Consider the following 25,808-nt stretch of genomic DNA (forward strand, 5'->3'; position numbering starts at 1 on the left):
AGTGAGCTCAGAGTCCCAGGCCTAGCTAAAGAGCTGTATAGACAGCAGCTGCTGGGGACGGAGAGTCAGTTTTCCTTAAGGGTGCAGCCNCTGGTGAGTAGACCACCCTCCAGTGAGATCCATACATCCAAGACTATATGGACAGCATGAGCTGTACTTGATATGTTAACAATAGAAAAAGGACATTAAATTGGGATGAGTCTGAGAGGAGCTGTGGAGGCTATGTGAAAATACATTGTATGAGATTCTGAAAAATCTAATAAAAATGAGAAAAGTAAAAATTTCATGTGACTCGAATATTATACAAACATTGCAAATAGCTCAGCTGAAAGAAGATAGCTGATTTTTGATTGGTTACTTTATTTACCTTTCAAATGTAATCCCCCTTCCCAATTTCTCCTCCACAAACCCCTTGTCGCATCCTCTTTCCCCCACCCATCCACCCACTTCCACCTCACCACCCTAGCATTCCCCTACACTGTGGCATGGAGCCTCCACAGAACCAAGGGCTGCCCTTTCTATTGGTGCCAAATAAGGCAATCTTCTGGTACATATGATAGCTGGTTTAAAAACAACAACAACAACAAAGAAATAACACCAGATGCAAAAATCCCAAGACATTAACATAAGAAACAAAAAGAGCCAAGACGTAACTCCTCCAAAAATTACTAATCCCTCAATAATAGCATCTAATGAGAGTGAGTTATATACAGTTCCAGACAGAAAACTCAAAGGAATAATTGTAAGTATGTTCAAAGAAATCAAAGAAAACTGAAGCTCATCATTGAGAACACAAATAGATAACTAAGTGAAATAAAGAGACAGGAAGTATAAAAGAGGAATTTGACAAAACAAAAACAAAAAACTACATTAAACAAAAAGGCTCTGTAGAAAGTCCTAGCAACAGAATGTATTAAGGAAGAACAAAACCTCGGAGATTAAAGACTGGGTGGGGGGACTGGAGCAACCAAACAAGGGTAAAAATAAAAGCATAGGACGTTACCAGTGGGGATTCTAAGATATGTGTGTGTAGTGGCTATTCCTGGTTGTCAACTTGACTATATCTGGAATGAACTACAATCCAGAATTGGAAGGCTCACCTGAGATCCAGATCTTGAGGCTAGGAGATGCAAGTTTCTGACCTGGATCTGGGTATGGAGATCTTGAGGCATAATGGCCATGAAAAGCTTAGGCTCAGGTGAGGTAGTACACGCCTTTAATCCCAGGAGAGTGAGGCAAGGAGATCACGGAGTTTAAGGTCAGCCTGGAACAAACAAGTCCCAGATCCAGGAGTGGTGACACACACCTTTAATCTTGGACACACCTTCTGCTGGGGGCCTACATAAGGACATTGGAAGTAAGAAGATTCACTCTTCTTTGCCTGCTTGCCTTGTGGGACTGAGCAACTGTTAGATCCTTGGACTTCCAATCACAGCTGCTGCTGACCATACAGACACAGGAGGCATTTAGGGCATCAGACAGCTTCAACCAGAGACAAACTGCCACTTGTCAAATTATAATCAAAACACAAGACACAAACAAAACAAAGAGAGTATATTCAAAATGGCATAGAATCTCTAACGAGTATTTAAAAATCTCCCAGCTGCTCTTTGCTGCCATCATGGGTCACATGCACGCTCCCAGGAAGGGCCTGTCCCAGTTGGCACTGCCATAACTCCGTAGCGTCCCCACGTGGCTGGACGTGAAGGAACAGATTTACAAGTTGGCCAAGAAAGGCCTGACTCCCTCCCAGATAGGTGTGATCCTGAGGGACTCACATAGTATGGCATAGGTCCGTTTTGTGACTGGAAATAAAATCTTGAGAATCCTCAAGTCCAAAGGCCTTGCCCCTGACCTCCCTGAGGATCTCTACCATTTGATTAAGAAAGCGGTTGCTGTCCGAAAGCACCTTGAGAGGAACAGAAAGGATAAGGATGCTAAATTCCGCCTGATTCTGATAGAGAGCAGAATTCACCGATTGGCTCGATACTATAAGACTAAGCGGGCGCTCCCACGCAATTGGAAATATGAGTCGTCCACAGCCTCTGCTCTGGTGGCATAAATGCTGTTGTGTGCACAAGCAATAAGATCACTTTGAGTGAATTAAAAAAAAAAAAAATCTCCCAGCTGAGAAACAGTCTAGGGACACTTGGTTCACTGAAGAGTTTTACAAGACCTTCAAAGAGGAACTAATACCAATGTTTCTCAAAATATTTTATAAAATAGAATATGAAAAACCATCTAAATTCATTGTGTAATTCTAGTATTAACCTGATTCCAAGACCAGATAAAGACATACCAAAAAAGAAACTTGCATACCAATTTTCCTGATTAACATAAACACAAAAGTTCTCAACAAAACAGTTTCAAATGGAATTCAAAATTGTCCTACCTCTCAAGGTTGCCTGTTTCCATTCTTTCTGCTGGCCCTCAGGGCTTCAGTCCTGTTCCCAGCCCCCCAAACCTGATCATGTTACCCCCTTCCCATGCCTGTCCCCTCTTCCACCCAGGTCCCTTCCTCCTCTGCCCCCTGTGATTGTTTTCTCCTCCCTCCCAAGTGGGACTGAGGCATCCTCACTCGGGTCCTTCGGCTTGTTAACCTTCTTAAGTCCTGTAGGCTGTGTCCTAGGTATTCTGTACTTTTTTGGCTAATATCCACTTATTAGTGAATACATACCATGCATGTCCTTTTGGGTCTGAGTAAACTCACTCAGGATGATGTTTTCTAGTTCCATCCATTTGCCTGCAAAACTCATGATGTCCTCATTCTTAATGTCTGAGTAGTATTCCATTGTGTAAATGAACCACGTTTTCTATATCCATTAATCCATTGTGGGAGGTGGGGGGACCCTCTAGAATGTACCAGAGACCTGAGAGGTGAGAGACTCTCAGGACTCAAAGGACCTTGGATGAAGTGCTCTACAGTGGGGAGGGGGAACTTGTAAAGCCCACCTCCAGTGGAAGGACAGGACATCAAGTGGATGTGTGGGGTTGCCATCCCACAATCAAAAGCTCTGACCCAGAATTTTCCTGCCTGAAGGAACTGCAGGTACAAAAATGGAGAAGAGCATGAGAGAAAGGAGGTCCAAGAACAGGCCCAAATTGGGATCCAGCTCAATGGGAGGCCCAGGGCCCTGACACTGTTACTGATGCTGTGGTGTGCTTGCCAACAGGAGCCTAGCATGACTGTCCTCTGAGAGGCAGAGGCAGATTCTAGCACCCAACCAATGGACGGAAGCCAGGGACCCCTGTGGTTGACTGGGGGAAAGCTGGAAGAAGCTGAGGAGGAGGTCAGTCACATGGGAAGACCAGCATTCTCAACTGACCTGGACCCCTGAGATCTTTCAGACACCACCAACCAGGCAGCGTACACCAACTGATGAGAGGTCCCCAACACATATACAGCAGAGGACTGACTGATCTGGCCTCAGTGAGAGAAGATATGCCTAACCCTAGAGACACTTGAGGCCCCAGAGAGTGGGGAGGCCTGGTGGTGTGGGGGTGAGGGGTGATGACATCCTCTTGGAGTTGGGGGGTAGGGGAAGAAGGTATGGGATGGGTAAGCAGTCAGAGGCAGACCGGGAAGGGGATGAAGTCTGGATTGTAAAAACAGGATTAAAGAATTTAAAAAATTGCCGGGCGTGGTGGCGCACGCCTTTAATCCCAGCACTCGGGAGGCAGAGGCAGGTGGATTTCTGAGTTCGAGGCCAGCCTGGTCTACAAAGTGAGCTCCAGGACAGCCAGGACTACACAGAGAAACCCTGTCTCGAAAAACAAAAACAAAAAACAAAAAAAAAAAAAAAAAAAAAAGAATTTAAAAAATTAATTAATTTTTAAAAATTCAAACATTTCTTCTAGAGATCATTCCCCATATCCAAGTTGACATTTCCAGAAACGTATTTATATAAATTTATGGTTCAATTTATATAAATAAGTAAATATGATAAATTATATAAATTGATTCAAGGACAGAAACCACGTGGTTATCTTCATAGGCACAAAAGAGGCTTTTGGCAAAATCTAATGTTCATAATAAAGTCCTGAAGAAACTCAGAATAGAAAGAACATATCTCAATAAAGGCTACGTGTGAAAAATCTACAGCCAATATTATATTGAATGGGGGTGGGGGGAATCTCAAGACATTTCTAAGACTAGGAGCGAGACAAATTAAAGGGACACAGGGAGGAAAGGGGAAAGCCCCCTCTGTAGATTATATATATATATATATATATATATATATATATATATATATAAAATCACAACCATATAATCATCACAATCACACACTCAGGAGACTGTAAAGACTCCACCAAAATGACAGGGTTGGGGGTGAGAGATGAGAGTGGACTTTGAGGCATTGAAGTGGGTGAAATGGCAGTCAGGATGTAACCTTTATAAAGAATAAAAATTTTTTAAATTTAAAAAAGAAAGAAAATTAATGCACAAAAATCAATAGTCGACCTTTAACCCAGGAATGAGGGCGCCTTCTGCAGTGGACTTCCCTCAGAACTGACCTGGCTGTCCTTGGCTTTCATGCCTCCATATAAGTTTTTAAATTAATTTTCCTATGTCTGTGAAGAACGGCTTTGTGAATATTCATGGAAGATATTTAATACAATAATCTATAGTAATTGTCTTAAATCTGTAGATTGCTTTTGGTAAGATAACCATTTTCATGAAACTAATTCTTCTAATGAGTGAGCATAGTATTTCTTTCCATCTTCTAGTGTCTCCCTTAATTTCTTTCTTCATTGTCTTGAAATTTTCATTTATTTCCTTTATTAGGTTTATTTCTAGATATTGAATTGTTTGTATGTGGCTGTGGTGGGTGGGATTATTTCTCTGATTTCTTTATTTGTGGATTTGTCATTGGTATATAGGAAGGGTACCCACTTTTGTATGATAATTTCATATCCTACAGCTTTGCTGAATGTGTTTATCAGCTCTAAGGGGTTGTTTATTTGTTTGTGGAGCCTTTAAGGCCTCTTGTGTATATCACCATGTCATCTGCAAAAGGGAACACATCAGATTCTTCTTTTCCCACTAGCTTCTCTTGTTGTTTGGACTAAGACTTGAGTATGCATGCAAAGAGTATGCCTGTGTATTGTTCCAGGTCATGGATTGGCATGCTTTTGAGGCCTTTCTCTATTTAGTATTATAATAGCCACAGGTTTGTCATATATAACTGTATTAGTCAGGGTTCTCTAGAGTCACAGAACTTATGGATAGTCTCTATATAGTAAAGAAATTTATTGATGACTTACAGTCTGCAGTCCAATTTCCAACAATGGTTCAGTAGTAGCTGTGAATGGAAGTCCAAGGATCTAGCAGTTGCTTAGTCCTACACGGCAAGCAGGCGAAAGAGCAAGAACGAGACTCCCTTCTTCCAATGTCCTTATATGGTCTCCAGCAGAAGGTGTAGCCCAGATTAAAGCTGTGTGCCACCACACCTTTAATCCCAGATGAATTTGAACTCGGAGATCTCCCTGTCTTAATCTTCTAGAATCCATAGCCACTGTGTCTAAGATCTCCATACCAAGATCCAGATCAGAAACTTCTATCTCCTAGCCTCCAGATTAGGTTCACTGGTGAGCCTTCCAATTCTGGATTGTAGTTCATTTCAAATATAGTCAAGTTGACAACCAGGAATAGCCACTACAATATCCTTCATTACATAGTGGCATCCTAGTCCATTTGTCACTGTGACCATGGATATGGGATTTTTTTTTCAAAAGCTTTTCAACATCTACTGAGATGATCTTATTGTTTCTGTCTCTTTATTTCATTAATGTGATTAATTATCTTTATTTATTTATTATGTATGTCAAAACATTCCTACATTGCTGGAATAATTGGAATCCAATTTGGTCATGATGAATGATCTTTTTGATACCATGCTGAATTCAGCTTCAGGATATTTTATTAATGATTTTTGTATTTATGTTCATCAAGATCATTCTGTGATTTACTTCTTTGTGTGTGTGATGTCTTTACTTCGACATCAAAGCAACACTAGCTTTATAAAGAGTTTGTAAAGTCTGCTTTTCTATTTCTTTTGGAATCTGTTGCAATACCTCCCTTTTCAACCCTCATTTTATTGATCTGGATCTTCTTCCTTCTTTTACTTAGCTTGACTAAGAAGTTTGTCCGTTTTATTTATTTCTTGAATAAGTCAATCTTCATGTCATTAATTCTTTGTAATTTTTTATTCCTATTTGGTTAATTTCAGCCCCAATTTCAATGATTTTTTTTCCCATCTACTATTTAGAGGTCTGGCTTGTCCATCTTCTCCTGAGGCCTTGAGGTGTATCATCACCTTACTATTATCTGTTTACTTCAGATCTCTCCAATACTTTCAAATGGGCCTTTAGTATCATAAACATTCCTCATGATCATGGGCCTGCTTTGATTGTGATCCACAGATTTTGATAGGCTATGTTTTCATTTTCATTCAATTTTAGGAAATATCTTATTCCATCCTTGACTTCTTCAGTATCCCGAATGTGATTAAATAGTGTTGTTTAGTCTACATGCATTTGTATACTTTCTGTCATTTTTGAGCTGTTCATATCTGAGCTCATTCCATTATTGTCAGAAAGCTCCATTTGCTTGGAATACCTTTTCTACCCTGAAATAATGTTAGTATGTGGGCTCTCGGGATCTACACTCGGGCTGCCATGCTTGCAGATCCACTAAGGCATCTGCTCAACCACCAGAAGATCAGTGTATTCAAAAACATAAATAAAACTGACTAATGTCTTAGTCAAGGTAAGTAAAAGAAGGAGAAAGAAGATCCAAGAGCTTATTAAATGTTCAATTTGATGAAATTTGATTACCTGCCAAGTCGAGATGGAGAAAATTTTATCTTCTTCAATTTTCCCAGCCTTTTTATTGTTATAAAGCATGAAGTTTGCCATTTTAGCCACTATTACTTGTTATCTTATGTTGTGTGTTTGTACATGTGTATATAGTATATACCTTTGCACACATATGGGCACGCATATGTTCAGGTACACAGCATGTGTATATTGCCAGATGTTGCATCTGAAGCCAGATGTTGATCTCAGGTACTATCTCAATGACTCCCCACTATATTTACTGAGATAGGGTTTCTTTCTAATCCAGAGCTCACTAGGTAAGCCAGCATATTAACATTGGTACAATTCACCAAACTTAATAGTAAAATTCTAATTTTACTCATAACAATAGAGTGCTTAATTATATGAGAATTTTATCATATTCAGGTTCATATATCCACCACCTCAGTTAATATGTAGGGAAATCCTATCACTAAAAGTCTGAATCCCTCACATTGCTCTTTCCTAGCTAGAGCAATTCATGTGCATCTTTTGATAGTAACTCTGAATATTACTGGTCTCGATTCCCTCAATAAAAAGACACAGACTAGCAGACTGAACTAAAGCAGAATCCATCTTTTTGCTGCCTCCAAGAAACACATTATCATCACCAAAAACATCATATTTTGGCGACATTTTGTCGTAAGATACTTCATTGAAACCAGGATATAAACCTGCACTCTCAACTACTATGCGGGCTAAAGCAGGAGGGTTACAAGTTTCAGATCAGCCAAAGCAACCTAGGGAGGCCATGTCCCAAGGTTAAATGGGGGCTAGTGGCATAATCCAGTGGGAGAATAGTTGTCTAGCCTGTGAGAGGCTGGAGGCCACTCTCCAAAACTGAAAAAAGAAGAGAGATTTTATTGATAAGTTATCTCTCTCTCTCTCTTTCCCCATATAACACACACACACATACATACACACACACACACACACACATCACGTGCACACACACATGAATGAATCTTAAAGAGTATGGATTGTCTCGTGTGTGTGTGTGTGTGTGTGTGTGTGTGTGTGTGTTAGAGAGAGGTGGGGGAGGAAGGCAAGGACAGGGTCATGTGACATTTTGTTGCTACTTCAAAACTGTATGTTGCATGTGTGGAGGTCAGGGGACAACTTTTGAAGTCAGTTCTTCTTTTCTCCTTGTTTCTAAGGTAGGACCTCTCTGGCTTCTGCACTATGACACCAGGCTGACCAGCCCGTGAGATGCTGGCCTGGATTCTGTTTTCACTTCCCATCCCTCCATAGGAATGCTAGGGTTAGCTGTGCACCACCATATTTAGATTGTTACATGGGTTCTGGAGATGGAGCTTGGGATCAGTCTTGCATGGTCAGCACATTTATCAATCGAGCCTTCTTCCACACCAGACTGTCCTTCTAACCCAATGGTTCTCAACCTGTGGGTCAAAGCAAACTTCTGTCTCCAAACATATCTACATTACAGTTCCTAACAGTAGCAAAATTATAGTTATGAAGTAGCAACAAAAATAATTTTATGTTTTTGGGGGTCACCACAACATGAGGATCTGTACTAAAAGATCTCAGAATTAGGAAGAACCACTGTTAATCCTGTGTGTGTGTGTGTGTGTGTGTGTGTGTGTGTTTACCTCCTCTTGCTGTGCATTATCTGTATCCTAGTGTCGTGCCTGTAATCTCCTGGAGGTCTGTATTTTGATGCTTACTTAGCAACCTTGCTCTTGCTTCGTGTTAGCAGTATTTTTTTCACACTCTAATACCAAGAATAATAATTTTTCTGAAGATTCTTCTCATCACATAAGCTGCTTCCTCTCAGCTTTTCTTTTTGTTGTACCTATTCCTCCTTTCACCGTCTGTGTTAGGATCTTCTGCTGTCTAGTAAGCGCTGCCTGTTCATATTTAAGAGTGGGACCACAGAGGTGATTCTCGGGGCATACTTGTTGAATCAGAGCATCCTTGCGGGCTGACTGTTCACCGGAGCTATTTAGCCGGGGACACTTTAGCTGGCAATGTCCACCAGTCTTTCTTTTCTACTTTATCAGACTCCTGAGAGGGGTTTGTTTCTGACCTCAGCGTCATGGCTACAACCTGTAGGCAAACCATGGGTAGTCAGTGTCTCCGCAGCCACTGTGAAGACGCCCTTCCATTTCCAGCATGACATCCCAGCTTGTAACAGCTCTTACTATCTTACTGCAGGAACAGACCTTCAGCTCTACTTTACTCTCTCTAAAAACACTAAGCCGTGCACTTTTGTTGATCTGGGAAAGAGAAAGTCATCTGGCCCAGAGTGAGAGGCCCCGGGATTGGCTGTTTCATAACAGACTTTTGGCCAATTTCTTTTTATTTTATTACCATAAGCCCAGCCCCACTCTAACCTTCACTCACAGAATAATCTATTAGATTCCAGAGGTTGTTTTTAAAAGGATTCTTTGGTGAATTCTGGGTAAGATTGCCTCCTTGCCTGGACCTCCCCCATTATCAGGTTAAGAGTCATTTTCCTATGTGCTAAGCCATTTCCTGGACTCCACCCTGCTTTTCCAGCTCTCTGTCTTTGTGCATTCGTGTCCTTTATGGAATGAAGGAATTTCTTTTTTACTTTTAACCAATACATAAGAATTGTTCATGAAATATTTCCAGGGTACAATGTGGTATTTTGATACATACATATAATGTGTTGGGTAAAAAAAAAGTAAATTCATTATTTCAAATATTTACCATTTCTTTGTATTGGGAGCATACAAAGCCCTTCTTCTGCATACACTGCAGCCAACTGTAAGTTATCTTTAATCACACACACACACACACACACACCACACTATGCTATTTATAGAATACTAGAACTTTCCTGCCATTTGGTGAGACTTCAAGAAATGGCCACTAATGGCCATTCCAGTTTCTGATGCCCGTGCCTCTTTATTTCCCTGTCCAGCACAGCTCTCGGGATAGGTTTTGTGTCCACCCTCTTGTCTGGGTGTCTGGAGCATGAGGATATGTGTGACTTTGTGTTTTTCTGGACACAGCCCAAGCTGAAAGACTCTCATGTCTAAATGTTTCTTCTTTTCTTCATTTCCATGTCTCTTAAGAGCCTGGAACTTTCTCTAAGGACAGGAAATAATAGGAGTCAAATTATAAGAGTATTTTCCCAACCAATTCAATCTGAGACATAATAATGATGATGATGATGATGATAATAATAATAATAATAATAAACATTTGTGACTTTAGGACTCAGAGGAAAAGCATCATTTGCCCTGAAGAATTAAGTTACTTGCATTCTGTTTCCTAGGAAACCTTTGATAAAAAATGTTCTTTCTCAATGCTGACCTGTTTATGAAGCTCTTAGAAATGGCCATGTTCTCCTGTGTTGTCATAATTATTGTGTGTTTGCCTGTTTTCCTTTCTTTATAGCATTGAGTCCCTGTTTAGGCTGGGATTGTATGTTACTTGTTTTTATCTTCCCCTACTCATTATGATCTTGACAAAAGCTGGTCTTAAAAATCCTTTCAGAAAAGAATACGTGAGAAATGGCAAGATTTGCAACAAGGAAACTGCAGGACTGTTTCTGACTTCCTCTACTCTGTAGCACCTTGCCCAGCACTGTGTGTGTGTGTGTGTGTGTGTGTGTGTGTGTGTGTGTGTGTGTGTGTGTGTGTGAGTTAGGTAAGAAGATAAACTGCAGAATTGTAAAGCAATAGCTAGAACAGCAGAGACAGAGCGTGGTCTCCTCCTTGTGTTCCTGCTGAGACTGTCTTTAGCTACAGCAATGCTATCTATAGATTAAAGAAACAAAGGCACTTTAAAAGAATTACTGGACTAGAAAGCTAACTGTGACAGCATGATTAAGAATAAAGAACAATTACTAAGCACTGGTGAAAAGAGTGTTCTAAACTCAAGCTGCCTGAGTTCCACTGGCGTATAGCAGCTGTGCATTTTTAAGGGCTCACAAGCAGAAACAACTCAGATGTCTAAAAACCCAGGAGAAGCAGATCACAGCAGTCTCTGGCACACAGCACACAGTAAATGGTAGGAACTTCTGAAAGGGGTGAAGAACAGACTTTTAAACCACCGATGTAATCTTTACCAGCCCTGATCCTATTGAGTCCCAGGGGAAAACAATCAGCCCCCATTAACTGCACCTTTGACCCTTCCACGAGGACTTGGAGACAACACAGTCCTGACAACATGGATGCTCAGGCCACCAGGCTTGCTCTTCTCCAGGATTGTATCTGGGGAGTTCCTATGACTAAGACTCGTGTGATCTCTTTACAGAGATATTTACCTTCTCTGATCCTCAACTGGTGACGTTTGATGAATGCCTAGTTCCACCTTGCCTTCAGGTTATAATGTTGGCTCCTAGGTCTGGAGGCTGTGGCCCCTGCCATGGGCCTCCAGTTGAGAAGTTCTCAGTCTGCATGGTTTCTGTTGCAAAGAGAGACCATTCAGAGCTGGGCAGTGGCAGTGCAAACTTTTAATCCCAGCACTCAGGAGGCAGAGGCAGGTGGATTTCTGAGTTCGAGACCCAGCCTGGTCTACAGAGTGAGTTCCAGGACAGCCAGGACTACACAGAGAAACCCTGTCTTGAAAAGCCAAACCAAAAAGCAAACAAACAAACAAACCAGAGACCATTCCTAGTCCGCAGACATTTATATGGCATCCTTACCCCTTCTCCCTTGGTATGTGGGAATTTTTGGATACCTCCTGCTGTGGACATGAGTTTTGTCCCAGGCCTACGTTGTCTATTAAGAGAATGAGAAGGTCCAGTTGTGCTGGTTAATATCTGGACTCCCATCCCTTGATAGGCTCAGTAAGGAAGATCTTGAATTGAGGCCAACCTAGATGCATAGTGAGACTTGTCTGAAGAGGATGTCGAGGGCCACAGACCTACAGAATCGGCGGCTTCTTACAGCCCCCTGAAAAAATAGAGGGAACTAGTAGCAGCTCCCAGCCTTCATGTCCCTGCTCCATCAGTGCCAGCAAAACTGGTGTCAATATCCTTTAATTGCAGGCTTCTACGTGGACTCCTGCTTATCTGGGCCTGATTTAACAAGCACAAGTCAAATCCCAGTGGTTCTGCACACAAGAGAAACTGGGACCTGACCTTCTGTGTTCTAAAATTGGGTAGTGACTCTGAAACTGGAAATTTATAGCATCCAGCAAAAGCATTCAAAGGGGGCTGGGCAGAGGCTGGAGAGATGGCTTGCTGGGTAAAAGTGCTTGTTTATTGAGTGTGAGAATGTGAGTGTGGATCCCCAGCAGCCACATAAAAATAGAAGGACATGGCCATGCATGCTCATAGCCCTGTCAAGGGAAGGGAGCAGAGACAGGTAGATCCCAGGCACTCATTGGCCAACTAGCCTCGCCTAAAAGGTGAGCAGCGAGCTTAGCAAGAAAGATCCTATCTCAAGGCCATAAGACAGAAAGTGATAGCACAGGATTTCAAACATCATCCTTGAGTTGTGGCAATCACACAGGCGTGTGTGCGCGCGTGTGTGCGCGCACACACACAAACACACACACACACACACATGCCATATCCACACACTATATAACACACACACACACACACACACACACACACACTTTAACTTTGCAAAAAGACTAGGCAACTAACAACATGACACTTCATGAAACCAAATCCCCTCTTTCATTTTATTACAAAGCATTTCAAAGATTAAAGCTAGAAGAATTTAATAGGGACTATCATATGCCTACCACCTAAGGTCCCATTAACATCTTTCTACACTTGTTTTATCATCTGTGCATCCAGACATCCAAACACCTTTTTTTTTTTTTGTATTTCAAGATAAATTTGCAGGCATTACTCTTGGCTGTTAAATTCATATTAAATAAAATATGCAATATTTTTTACAGTACTTTGTTTTTTTTTTTGTTTGTTTGTTTGTTTGTTTTGTTTTTTATGTGGTGCATGGGCTTTACTGTGTGCATACCGTAGTGCCTGTGTGGAGGTCAGAGACCAGTTTTCAGGAACTGCTTGTCTCCTTCCCCATGTGGATCTTGTACCTAGTGAGTCATCCACCAGCCCAAAATATACAAATCCTAAATGTATATTTGCTAAATAAATTATTATAGCATTTTCTTCCAGCACTTCCCCCATAGCCTCTATCCCCACACCAACCCCAAAGACACTCACTGCTCATTTTCCTACTGTAGCTATTCAACAAGAGCCCTCCTCATTTTGACTTTTTGCTAAAACTGTGTAGCTACTGCTATTTCCCCAGCTCTTAGAATTTGGCTCAGAGAAGAGAGATCAGGCAAAGAACTCGTCTGTTTCTCCTCTTGTCTCTTTTCCTTCCTACTGTAATCATGGATGGGCTTCTCCTCTAGAAAGAACACTTGTCAAGTGATATGTCCAATGACCTCGTAGCTTATAGTTATACTCATTGTTAAGTCTACGAGGCACATCTCTTGTTGTTGATGCGAATTTCCTAGACCTTCTCTTGGCAGCGCCCACTTTTAAAGACCACACAGGTTTAGGAAAGACCAAACAAAAACATGGAACCAAAGCACCTAACCAAACAGTCCATTCTGGGTGACAGGCCATTATAATTGGTCGCCTCTTCCCTCTTTCTGAGTTACTAAAAATTTTGGCGTCCAGGGGTAACCCTGTTAACAGGGGATTCAGGTAAAAATACTTCAAATACACTGTTTCCATCATGGGATGCACAAACCAATGTGAACTAAGGAGAAGTTTTAGAATCAGATGACATGTAGACATTAATAGAAAACATGGGCATTTTGCATTCCAATGATGGACCCTCTTATGGGCACAGGAAAGTCTCTGCTAAATGGATTTGGGGGAAATGAATACATGGAAAATGGATGAATGACAAAAGATCATGAGGAGTCTCCTAAGCATCCAAAGCAAAAACGTGGGGGGGGTGGGGGGTGGGGGGCAGAAGGGCAGGGATTCTCAACTGAGGAATTGCCCACATCAAACTGGCCTGTAACCATATTTCTAGGGAATTGTCTTGGGTGGGGGTTGGAGAGGTGGGGGTGGGGGAGTTGTAGCTACTACAGCAGCTTGAGGTTCATAACGATGTTTGATAGATGGAGAAACGGGCAATCTGGCAGTGCCTTGACATGGTAAAGACACCTCTTTTCTCCTAACTTCTTCATAACTACCAACACACACACACACACACACACACACACACATACACACACACACACACACACACAGAGAGAGAGAGAGAGAGGTCTGCTGAGGATAGTACAAGGGGGCCCTGGCTTTCTTCTGGATGGTCGCCTCTCTCCCTAAAGTCTGAACTCTGGCTATCTCATTTACCCAGCAGGGTCATTGCTCTTGGGACAAGGCAATGAAGAAATGAGTTAAGGCTTCATCGTCTTTTATTGGGTGTCTAATGACTTCATCCAGAGCTGGAGAGATCAGTATCATCTTCATTTTACAGCTGGATTAGCAAAGACCCAGAGAGAGGGTGGCCTACTACTGGACTAGTTGAGATGTGTCGTCTGACTCACCGTCTTGTGAGAATGAGTGACTCCTGGCTGGAGTGCACAGCAGCTGGCTGCTCAGACCTGGGAGTCTGCTCATGGCCTACGGTTATTAGAACCTCAGAGCTTGGAAATGGGGTTCCTAGCACCTGGGGTACCCCTTCAGAGTGCGAGATCACCCTTCTGGGGCTGCTCTTATGTCTAGCCTCAGCTCTCCCCCTTGTGATTTGGGTCAATGTGACATTTCCCTTAAGCCGATCACACTGGAGTCCCACAAGGTTCAAGCCAGCAACTCCAAAACTGTGTTGAAGAGCTGAAGAAATGGCTCAGGGGGTTGTTTACTTTGATTTTGGTTTTATACCAAATTAAGGAGGGTGCTTTGGCTTTTTGAATAGCTTTTTCAATGGAAAGTTTTATTGAGATCATTTTGATTTCCATCAGAGAGGTCCCCGTTTTGTTTGTGTTTGTTTGTTTGTTTGTTTATTTGGCAATTCTGCAAATTATGTAGCCACAAGAAAACTTCACTCATGGGAGATTTTTTTTTTTTAAGGTAAAACCCAAACACTTTCATTGTTGTAGAATTTCATAAAGTCTTTGGGAACTTGGATTTTTCCCTGAGGGCAGTTTTCTAAAATTTAATATGTATATTAATTACCCTATGAATTGTTCAAATGAAGATTCTGGCTTAGACAGCTTTCTGTTACTATAACAAATATTTAAAATAATTAATTTTTTAAAAAGAGTGGGATGTTCTGGCGCATGTTTTGGACTGTTTCAATCTATGATCGGTTGTTTCGGGTGCTATGTGCCTACTACAGAGCATCACATCACGGCAGGAGCACACGACTAAAGACCACCCATCTCTCGGCTAGGACTGTTGAGGACAGGGAAAGGGAGGAGGAGGGGCTGGGCCCCACTAAGCCCTTCAAGGAACACAGTGATCTGAAGACCATCCCCGCCTCTCCACCACTTCCCAATAATCGGCAAGAGCTGGACACTAAGCCTTTAATACACGGGCCTTTCGAGGACAAGATCCAAGTTACAGGAAGGGGTCTAAGATACGGCCTGCATCCCTCCCAGTTGCTTAGAGACACAGAGGCTGCTGGCTCAAGGACCACACACTAATAAAGCCACAGCTCAGCCTCTGACACCAGACAGAGCAGGGTGAATATCATGAACCCTAGAAATACTACAGAGTTCACTCCACAACAATCAAAACAACAATAAGCTTAGAAGTAAGTAAACTCAAGAAAATTATTAGTTTCTCTAAGGTGCTTGCTTTGATTAAGCACGTGACCCAAGGGGCGGGACCGCGCAGTCTCCCTGGAGAAGTTCCTCTTTCATCTTCTGTTGCCCATTAAGAAGCCCTTATTTCTCTCTGTTCTCCTCAACAAGATGGGAGAATTTTGCACAATCTGCTGCTGGTGGAATGGAGAGTTCGGTGTTAGGAGGGAATGGGAGGGCTGTAGAATACAAAGTCCTCATACCAGCCTCTGTCAAAGGATTCAAGCAGGGCGAAATAACCCATTGCAATATGAGGCTTGTTGACAGACAGGTGAAGGGAGCTTCCAACAGCTGAGAGCCCTGGAAGTTGTTGGAACCAGGCCAGACTTTCAGGAAGGAAGCTCAGCGGTGCTAGAGTTTTCTGCATAAAAACAAGAACAAACATGGGGCAGAGGGACTAACCTGAGGTACCCTGATATGAGAACAGAACAAACGTGCGAAAGGTTTCTTTGCTGGTTTCTCTTCCTCTGACTTAAAGATAGAACACATTTGTGTAGACAAGCCAGCACAGGAGGTGAGAAGAAGAAGGTAAAGACAGCAGCGCCTGGGTTCTGCAGGCTCCTCGGGCTCTGCGGGCTCTGCAGCATGGCCTGGGAGATCTCTGGGCTTAACCCACAGCACTGCAAATCCCCAAACTAAACAGCCCAGAAAGGATGCCTCCAGATAATTGTTATATGTCGAGCACCCCTCTAAGTGTAATACTCAGGACAACGCTGAGTGATAGATGTTTTGATCCTCCATCTTACAAGTGAAGAAACTGAGGCACTAAGATTATTTACCAACAGGGTGGTGGATGGAGCTGAAATCTGAATCAGGTAATCTGACTTCAGGGCAAAGATCTCAAGCAAATAACATGACACAAGTATCTCTGAACATGTGATCTCTGCCTTTTCTGCCAGGTGCTAGCTATACTCCGCTACCTACTGTCAACTGTGATATCCTGCTCAAACTCAGCTGGTAGTATACGGTGTTTCCTCCTCCTCCTCCTCCTCCCCCTCTCTTTCCCCTCCCCCTTCCTCCTCCTTCTAGATTATGTCTTACAGGTGTGGCCCCTACAATGGCTTTGAACTCACCAATCCCCTTGCTTCCTCCTGTGTACTGGGATTACAGACATAAGCCACCATATCTGGCTCTACCACAGAACATACGATTAAATATCACTTTTGGAAATAGCTCATTCAACATCTTCAGGCCATGGCGCTGTTGGAGGTGATGGTGGCAGATGCTGCTGACACTGTGTGAGACAGACTATTCATACAGAGAAACAAAAAGACTTGGTAAACATTAGAACTGTGTTGTAAAAGGAATTAAAGGCCAAAGTCAAGGGTTTGCAATACGCTCTGTCGGCGATGACGTGTACCTGGAGCGTTCAGGACAGGAGTACTGTGTGAAAAATGGTACCTTGCAAATAAATGTGCAAAGAAAGACGAAGAAAGCCAAGCACACTGTGGCGGTGTCACTCTTTTAAGTAATCTTTTTGAAAAAAATAGTATAGACACACAGTAAACTAAGAGCTCAAATATCATTTCTGCCTGCTTCTGGCCTTCGTTTCCCTCCTCAGCACCTTACTTTCTGTTTTCAATTTCACAATGTATCTGGGGCACTATTGCATGCCAGCATGTATCCACCAGCCTCCTTTTACTGAGTGGCTGCATTGTAGTTTCTTGCATGAATACATCTGATGAGGACAAAGGGACACAAAGGGACATACAGAGAGGGAGAGAGAGAGAGATACATAAATAAATAAATCCTTGTCTTAAAAATACACAAAAACACAGGAGAAAAGATTACACTTCTTCCAAAGACAGAAAACTGCATCAACCTAAATTCCAACAGTTAGGGAAGGGCTAGCTAAGTCACTTAAATGCACGCAGGCGGACGCTGACATTGGCTATGCTTGTCTTCAGTCTGTGCTTTCACAGTGAAGAGCCCAGTGTGTGATTAACTAAAAAAGGCATCTTACAAATAGCTTCTTTGTGCAATTAGGTTTCTATAAACTCATTTATATGTTTGTGGTGATATATATGCATGTTTCCTCTGTCTCCGTATTGCTTGAGTTTTCTGTATGATTATGTGTTTCTGCGTGGTAACAAGCATGATTTGACTGCTTTTAAAACACCTGATTGCTCCACAGGCACAGGTTTCTGTACAGCGTGCACCTGCTGTGTGCTGGTTCTGCTCCAGGTGTCTTCACTGGGTTCCTCTGAGCTGGTCCTAGTCTTTGCCTACTGTTTCTCATCTCTAGCCTGATTGTTTAGAATCAAAGACTGTTGGGATTGTAAAAACTTAGCTTGACTCCTTATTTGGCAGGTGAGGTCACCAAGGCCTGTAAAAATTACTTACCAAAAATGTAATTTATTTACACAGCCATTTGTCCCCCAAAATAACAGCCAAGCACTCAACCAAACTGTGCTACTGTCCCTCAGTCTGAGTGCACATCCCTTCCGTGCAGGTTAGTCATCGTAAACGCCTCATCTCCTGGGAGACATTGTCTAGGCAAACCTGGGCTGGAACATAAAAGGGCCCTGAGTAAGACTGTCATTAGTGGGGAGGAGCCTGATCCTGCCAGGTTGAAGCAGCTTTATTAGAGCTCCGACTCTGCCTAGGTGGCAGCCTGCAGGGTACTAACAGAGGAGCTTCCCTGGGCTAGCGCCAGGAGTCAGTTAATTATAAGGCATCGTGGACCTAAAATGGCCCATTAAATGTGTTTGCATTGCACCAAGCAGAGCTCAACCTCTTTGCCACTTTCTAAAAAAGATTAATAATAATAATAATAATAACACTTTTGACCTTTTATATCCTTTCCTGGATGTTTGGGTGACCCCTGGCATAGTCACATCACAGGGTACGGTGGTCATGGGCACTCCATTGTCCACTTGCCCCACCCCCTGAGCATCACTCTCAGATACTGCCCCTCCTACCTTGGCTCAGCCCACAGCAGGGCTCTCAGAGCTCAAGTCATCCATCAAAGCATTTCCCCCACGAAGAGAAACTTCCCAACCAGCTTCTATAAAACTAAAATTCCTCTATTTAATTGCACATAAAATTCTAGAGAGCTAGGATGGCAGAGTTCTGGGGCTCAGCATCTTGGAGCTAGAATGGCCCTAAAAACTAATACCATCCATTTGGTTTATAGCTATTGATCCCCTAAGGTTCTGGGAAGGGAGGGAGCTTGCCCAAGCCACAGACACCCAATTTGGAACTAGCTCAGAGAATTAGCAGATCAGCCTTGGCTTTTAATCAAAGAATAAGCTTTTCTCTCTTCTTATTTATGTCTTCCCAAGGATCCAGGTCACGGATCCCTCCTCCCAGCAGGTGAGCTGTGCTAGGGAAATCTTACAAGATGCCCAAAGCTAAACAAGACTTTTCCCAGGGAGGTATACCAGATGGTCACACAACACTTGTCTTCTACCTCAAGGCTCAGGCCTCCCGTATAGGTAGGAATGTTTGTACACATTGAAAGAAAGATGCACTAGAGGGATGCCCTAACTCCCAGATTCCCAGTGGTGAGAAAGCGCTCAGTATCTGCTGGAGGAGGAACAGTTGAATCTAGCCTGCAAAGCATCTATCTCTACCCACTGGTTACCTTAATCACCCCCTTAGGAGCCCCAGTAATAAGAGGAGGGTGTCTTCCTTTTGCTAAAGAATTCCTCAAAGATGGAGAGGACTGGGACTTCAGATGAGGCTGTGTGGGTTCAAGCTGTCCTTCTAGAGCTCAGGGCTCCTCAGCAGAAGCAAAACCTGTGCTGGGCATGTGTAGGGATTGTGGAGGGTGTGGAGTAATGGGTCCCTGTAAGACCACAGGCCAGTGCCTGTGGACCTAGAGGGCAGCTGTGGTCATGGGACTCTTCTCATCCTGCCGGAAGGAGAAGGGACAACCTGGACTAGGTATCATGACTCCTGAACTCTGGTCCGGACACTGCAGCTTTACTATCCTGTGCCTCCAAGTGGCTCTGAGCTCCTGTGCACTTGAGGGATGTAAATGGTAAGAATGGCTGACCACAGTAACCATTAGCTCCTCCTATTCTCCCTGGTCCGCTTTTCATTAGTCTTGTGACCTTCCTGGGCCTGTTCCTCCTGTAGTGCAGCCCTCAACCCCATGTTTCAAAGGCATCTTGACTGGATCCACTCCTACGCTGAACACCTTCTAGGTGCAAGCCAAAGCAATTACTGGGTGATTATGTGTCTCATGGATGTCATTGCTGGGGTGAGGAGGCCACGCCTCTTCTCCAGAACTCCAACTTCACTGCCTAGGAGTGTCCTGTGATGTTCTTCATTAATGTGGATCTGACTGGAGATCCTGACGATCTACACTCTGCTGCACAGGGAGCAGGCGTCCATCTGGCTGTTGCATGGCAGGTGAGTGGGCAGGGGCTGGGGACCTCAGGCGGTGGGTGTCCCTGCGAGGGGCTTTTATAGTTGTGGGACAGGAGGGGTGCTGTTTGGGGGGAAGCTGGAAGCTCGTTAGGATTTTAGAATTGGTGAGTCCTCAAGATACTCTCCCATAGTCATCAAGAAATGGAAGAGCTAACCCTGATCCACCCTGTCAGTCATGGCCAAGGCTCAGTGAGGGTCAGACCTGCCCCACAATATTTGATGAACTAAAGGAGGCAGGAATTGAAACAAGAGGGAAGGATTCACATCTACACACACACACACACACACACACACACACACACACACTATATTTGGGGACCATGGGCCAGATGAGACATAGAAAAAGGCTTCGTAAGGAACCTCATGAGCTACATCCTCTCCTAATTTGAACCCATGCTCTTGAGAGCAAGAAAAATTTTCTCTGAGTTGAAAAGAACCAGATGACCTTTAGATGATATTTGCTCTTGGTGCCTCATCTGAACGATAGGAGATATAATATGGATGATTTTACAGGCCTGCTAGGAGGGGATCCTCCTTCACTCTGCTACACAATAGCTCAGGTGGGCCTAAAATACAGTAGATTCAGAAAATGTTTCCTCACAAAAAAACAGTTCCAACATGGAGAAAAGGAACAGCAAACCTGTTAGGTTCTGGAGCCCAGTAAGGAACTCAGCAAAACCAGGAAGCCACAGTCAGAGATCTCTAAGGGGTGTTCCCAGTTTTACACATTCTATTTTCCACTGTTCTACAAAGTCAATGCTGAGGCTCCACTGTCAGATCTGTAACTTTTTTGATAGGTGACCATTTGTCTCCATCTATAAAATGTGGGGGTAAAGGGCTAGAGAGGTGCCCAGTAAGTAAAGGCTTGCTGTGCAAACAGAAGAGCCTGAGTTCAAATCCCCAGAAGGCATGTGAAGCCAGGCACAGTGACAAACATTTGTATTCCCAACATTCTACAATGAGACAGAAATAAGAGCAGGAGAGTCCCAGAAGCTCATGGGCCAGCCAGCCTGGCATGCACAGCGCAGACAACAGACACCTTGTCCCTAACAATGCAGAAGGTGAGGACTGACTTCCAAAGATGTCCTTTGACCTCCAACATGTGTGCCCGAACTAACTCATACAAATGCAAACATCATCATACACACACATATACACAAATGAAATGAATGAGGAAGTGAGAGCTACTATACCCAGCATATAAACAGCATATTTTATTGAATTCAATTTCTCAGGCTGTCTGGACCTTCTGTTTTCTTTGGAGTGTTCCTCTGTAGAGCATGGATACATTAGATACCAGAGCCTGATAGCAAGTATATCAGTTACAAAAACCCTCTCCCCTGCCCATGCAGGCAGACATCACTAGTTGATCCCAGGGCCCTTTCCTACAGAGCCTGTATATGGTCCTAGAATTCTCTTCAGCATGGGTCTTCAGTGTTACTACCAGTATATAATACTATCAGTATTATCAAGTCCAAATGAGACCCTTTAGCCATTGGTTAATTATAATAAACTTTCCGATCAGAAATTTGAGATGGTGAAATACTCCATGTGGGATTGGCCTCGGTCGAAGTTGTCGGCCCCCTGTCTACTGATGTGAGAGACACTGGTTTCCAACAGGACCAGGAAGGAAAGGGAGATTAAGCAGTTGCCCCAGGAAGGCCTTAGGCAACTCTCCAATTAATCATTTAGCCATGGAGCTCAGGCGCTCATGATGCATACTAAGGGCAGAGTCTTAATGGAGCCCATTAAAAAGCAATTATACTGAGGCCCGAGTCTGGAAGATGTCACCGGCTTCAGAAGGGTTTCTGTGCTCAGTCTCACTAGGTGCCATGCCTGGCTGGGACAGAGAATTGTCACTTAGTTCTATGGTGTCATTGTGGTAGGGGAATCTAGGGTAGGCGCGGAGATCATGGCAGAGACACAACCTTCTATATATAGGCCTTCTTGTTACGCTGATCCTTAGGTACAGCTGGTAAATATGTAAGCTAGACAAGGAGGGAATGAAGTTGACAGGGACAAATACAAGAGGGTGAGGGCCAAATTGAGAGTAGCCTGAAGAGTGATGTCCTGTTTCTAGAATTCTTGTCCCTGGAGGTGGAGAAATGACATGTTAACATTCAAACAATAGAAAAGATCTCTTGACCACTTTAAGCCCCAGTGTCTCCATAGCAACAGAATGGATTGAGCCAAGCATCAGTCCAAGGCAGGCAGGCAGTAACTGCAGCCAGGGCTGAATAAGAGAGAATGAAGAGAAAGCCAGTGTCGTAGGTAGGAAGCCAAGAAGAAGGAAAGTGGGTTTTGGAAAGGAGATGACAGTCTTAAAACCCCATGCTCATAACTGTGGGTCCAGAACTGTGCTAAACACCTCATGTACAGGAATTACACCCCATCTGGTTGGAACCTGCTGTTCTACAGTGTTTGCTAATGGCTTCTTCTTCCATTCTCAAAATCTCCTTGCTTAACTGGTACAGTCAGTCATTGCCTGTCTTACTCAGTGCTTCTCAAACCATAGAAGGAAGATGTTACAGCCACCACTTCCCAGGAAAGGAAATTTGAAGTGCAGAGAGACCCAACCATTTTCACTAGGCCACATGACTCACAATGGCATTAATTAGCCAAACACTAGAGTGGCAGCCAGGAAGTATTGCATAAACCCTGAAGACAGTAAGGTGATTAACAACATATTTGCTGAGTCCCTAGGATGTGTCAGGTGATGTTCTGCAGACTGTGCATTATTTCATTCAATCCTCTAGGCTCAGTGGCAGGATTATCAACAAACTGTTTCTTTCACCAGGAGCCTGAGTTTCAGAGGGACCCACTAGCTTGCTTCAGCTCACACATCCCACAAGGAATAAAACCTTTACTGGAACTCAACTGTATACCTCTAAGCCTATGTCCACAGTGCCTGACCAAAATTCTGAGAGAGACCAAGAGAGAGCAAAAAGGGGGAAACCCTAGGAAATCTGTGGGGAGGAGGGTGTCTGCGGGGCTTGTGATGCTCATACTATGCTCATATCTCTCTGCCTGGTGGGCACAGCCTCTGACCCAGGGTCTGGGCCTGGTATTGACTGCTCACCCTGCCTATGCCTGAGGGAGAAGGCCTAGGGGCTGGTAATATGCTCTCCACGTTGTCCTCAGGCCTTAGGTTCAGTCAACCAGAGAAGTTTCCAGATAAAGTATTGCCCATCTCAGCCCCTCCCTGGCACCTGGCGAGGAGCTGTGTAACCATCTTCACATCTGCACATTGATTAGAAGATCCAGAGGAGCACTTGAGGACCAGAGGTACTTGTTTCAGCAGCTAGCCACAGACTCCCCAGCCTGTAAGGTCCTGCTGGGTCATTTCACAGATTGAACCACTGAGGCCCAGAAGAGAGGAAGGAGCTTGCCCAGGTCCCACCCGGACTTCACAACAGTCCAACAGAGGATACATATATAGCCTGCTGCTTGTCCCATGACTTTTCAAAGTAAGACGTTAAGGAGAAAGATAGAGCTTAGCATAGGCCTGCTTGCATCAGGGTGGGGCGGGCATGGTATGGGCAGCTGATAAAGCATGGAGGGATTCTGGTTCTTTAAGGATGGGCCCCAATTGCTGGTAAGCATTAGACTCCTTGTCATATCCCATACCAGGAAGAGAGAGAGAGAGAGAGAGAGAGAGAGAGAGAGAGAGAGAGAGAGAGATATTTATCCACTTCTATCCACTTACCTAATATTCATGGAGCATCTATTAATTCTCAAGCCCTAACCTAGGCTCCTAAGACCCAGGGAGGTTGGAAGCCAGGGATGAGCTTTTATGAATCTTAGTACAGAGGAGGAAAACATATAAGCAAACAAATCTACAGCATCCTTGAACATGGGTTATAGACAGGTGCTTTTGTTTCAGATAGCAATACCTGGGGTGAGATGAAGGGCAGGTGACACGGAGTGATTTTGACGAACTGTACCCTGCATCTGTATCTGCTTCCTCCTCTACACTGCTCCATCGGGTGTTTTCCTCCAGAGCTGTGTCTCCCCGTTCCCCTAGCTATGGGAGGACCCCAGTTAGGATAGGATTATAATCACCAGAATGGTGGCTTTGCCCCATTTCCCTGCTTACTACGTCCTGACTATGGTCTCACTGTGATGGGGCGATTCAGGAGGGTATGATGCTGATGGGTCTGGATGTCTTGGGTCACCGCAGGAACATCTCCAGAGCCAGATCATACGGATACAGAAATGGTGACCTCCTGGACTGTAGAGAGGTCTGCAGATGCCATGATATGGCAGGAAGCTTACAATTTCTAGGTTTCTAGCTCTTCATAACCACCAAGGCAAAAAAGGAAGAGCAGAATTGCAGGAGAAGTGGGGAGAAGCTGAAATAAAGCAGATATTATCAGCAAGATGAAGAGCTTGCTAACATGGGGTGGGTAAGCTACTTCTTCAAGGGCTACAAGAATTCAGTGGAAGACCAATGAGATGGGTCCCTGGGTATAGCCAGTAACAGTGCTTAATGTGCAAGCCTGGAAACTGAAGTTTAATTCCAAGAACCCATGTAAGGGTGCAAGGAGAGAACAAACCCCATAAAGTAGCCTCTGCCCCCCACATGTATGCTGTGCCCCCCATATGTGTGCTGTGCCCCCCACATGTATGCTGTGCCCCCCATATGTGTGCTGTGCCCCCCACATGTGTGCTGTGCCCCCCACATGTGTGCTGTGGCCCCCACATGTGTGCTGTGCCCCCCACATGTGTGCTGTGCCCCCCACATGTGTGCTATGCCCCCCATACCCCCTGTCACCTGTCACATTATGCATGCACATGTATGCCCGTACACACATCACACATGCAGAGAGAGAGAGAGAGAGAGAGAGAGAGAGAGAGAGAGAGAGAGAGAGAGAAACAATTGAAGAGGAAGAGGCCCTGAATTTGAGAGAACAAGGGGTATATGGGAGGACCTAGTGGGAAGAAATTGGGGGATATGATGTGATTATATTGTAATATCAAAAAAATTTAAAATATAACATAAAAAATAATTCAAGATCTTCAAGAGCATCCTTTGACTATATAGTGAATTTGAAGGCATCCTGGAGAGACATGATCTGAGGAAACTTGACCCTGGTCTGTGAAGCTATGAGAGAGGTGGTCTCTGAGATTCAGGGTTAATGATAATGGTGGTTCTGACTCACCCCACAGGAGTAGGGAATAAGGTTATTGGGAGGTAATTATCTCAGCCCTGTCTGCCGTGGGGTGGGTAGAAAGGGGGTGGGATTTGATGAGGGTACACAAGCATCAAGTATGGGAATCTGTGTTGGTTTCCTATTTCTTTGTCGCAAATCAACCCAGCACCTATAACCTTCTGAGACATCTGAATCCTCCTTCTCAGAGATAGGCAGGAGAGATGTGGGGGTGGGGGAGGGAGGGATGTGGCCAAATATTGAGAAATAGCATGGTTATAAGGAGAATGAGGGAAGCCTGTGAGTTGGAGGGAGTTCAGGGTGGGGGAGGAGGAGAGAAGGGCTGGGATGCCAGCGTGGACTCTGTAACAGGCAGGTGCTATGCTGAGGGAGCCTGCAGGCTAGCATGCACTTTGTTGACAGGTACCACAGGTGGCCATTTGTCCCTTCTGCCAGTGATGAGGGCTCCTCTTGGTAGTTAGGAACCAGTTTCACACATTCCTGAGAAATGCTGGCTTTTATCAACAATGGCCATTGAGCAAGAAAGAAAGAAAGAAAGAAAGAAAGAAAGAAAGAAAGAAAGAAAGAAAGAAAGAAAGAAGAAAAAGAAGAGAGGGAGGGAGGGAGGTAGAGAGGAGAGGGAGAGGGGAAGGGGAAGAGGGAGAGGGAGAGGGAGGAGAGGGAGAG

At 43.9% G+C, this 25,808-nt stretch overlaps 1 protein-coding gene and 1 pseudogene across 4 annotated transcripts in view; both read left to right on the top strand.

The window, feature by feature from the left end:
- Window positions 1-1,621: 1,621 nt before the first annotated feature.
- LOC110319010 lies at window positions 1,622-2,100 on the top strand (annotated as a pseudogene).
- A 7,103-nt stretch (window positions 2,101-9,203) lies between these two features.
- The window catches only part of Tgm6 (transglutaminase 6), a 40,266-nt gene continuing 23,661 nt past the window's right edge, over window positions 9,204-25,808 (top strand). For 2 of the 4 annotated variants that reach the window (XM_021194086.1, XM_021194089.1), the window contains exon 1: window positions 19,860-19,953. In XM_021194086.1, the coding sequence (XP_021049745.1) occupies window positions 19,947-19,953 (7 nt within the window). In that variant the 5' untranslated portion in view covers window positions 19,860-19,946. Of the gene's footprint in view, window positions 9,281-19,859; window positions 19,954-23,112; window positions 23,257-25,808 lie in introns of those variants that run through there. The other 2 variants (XM_021194088.1, XM_021194087.1) reach the window with 2 other exon arrangements.

This window comes from Mus pahari, chromosome 3, assembly GCF_900095145.1.
Source record: "Mus pahari chromosome 3, PAHARI_EIJ_v1.1, whole genome shotgun sequence".
Taxonomy (NCBI): Eukaryota; Metazoa; Chordata; class Mammalia; order Rodentia; family Muridae; genus Mus; species Mus pahari.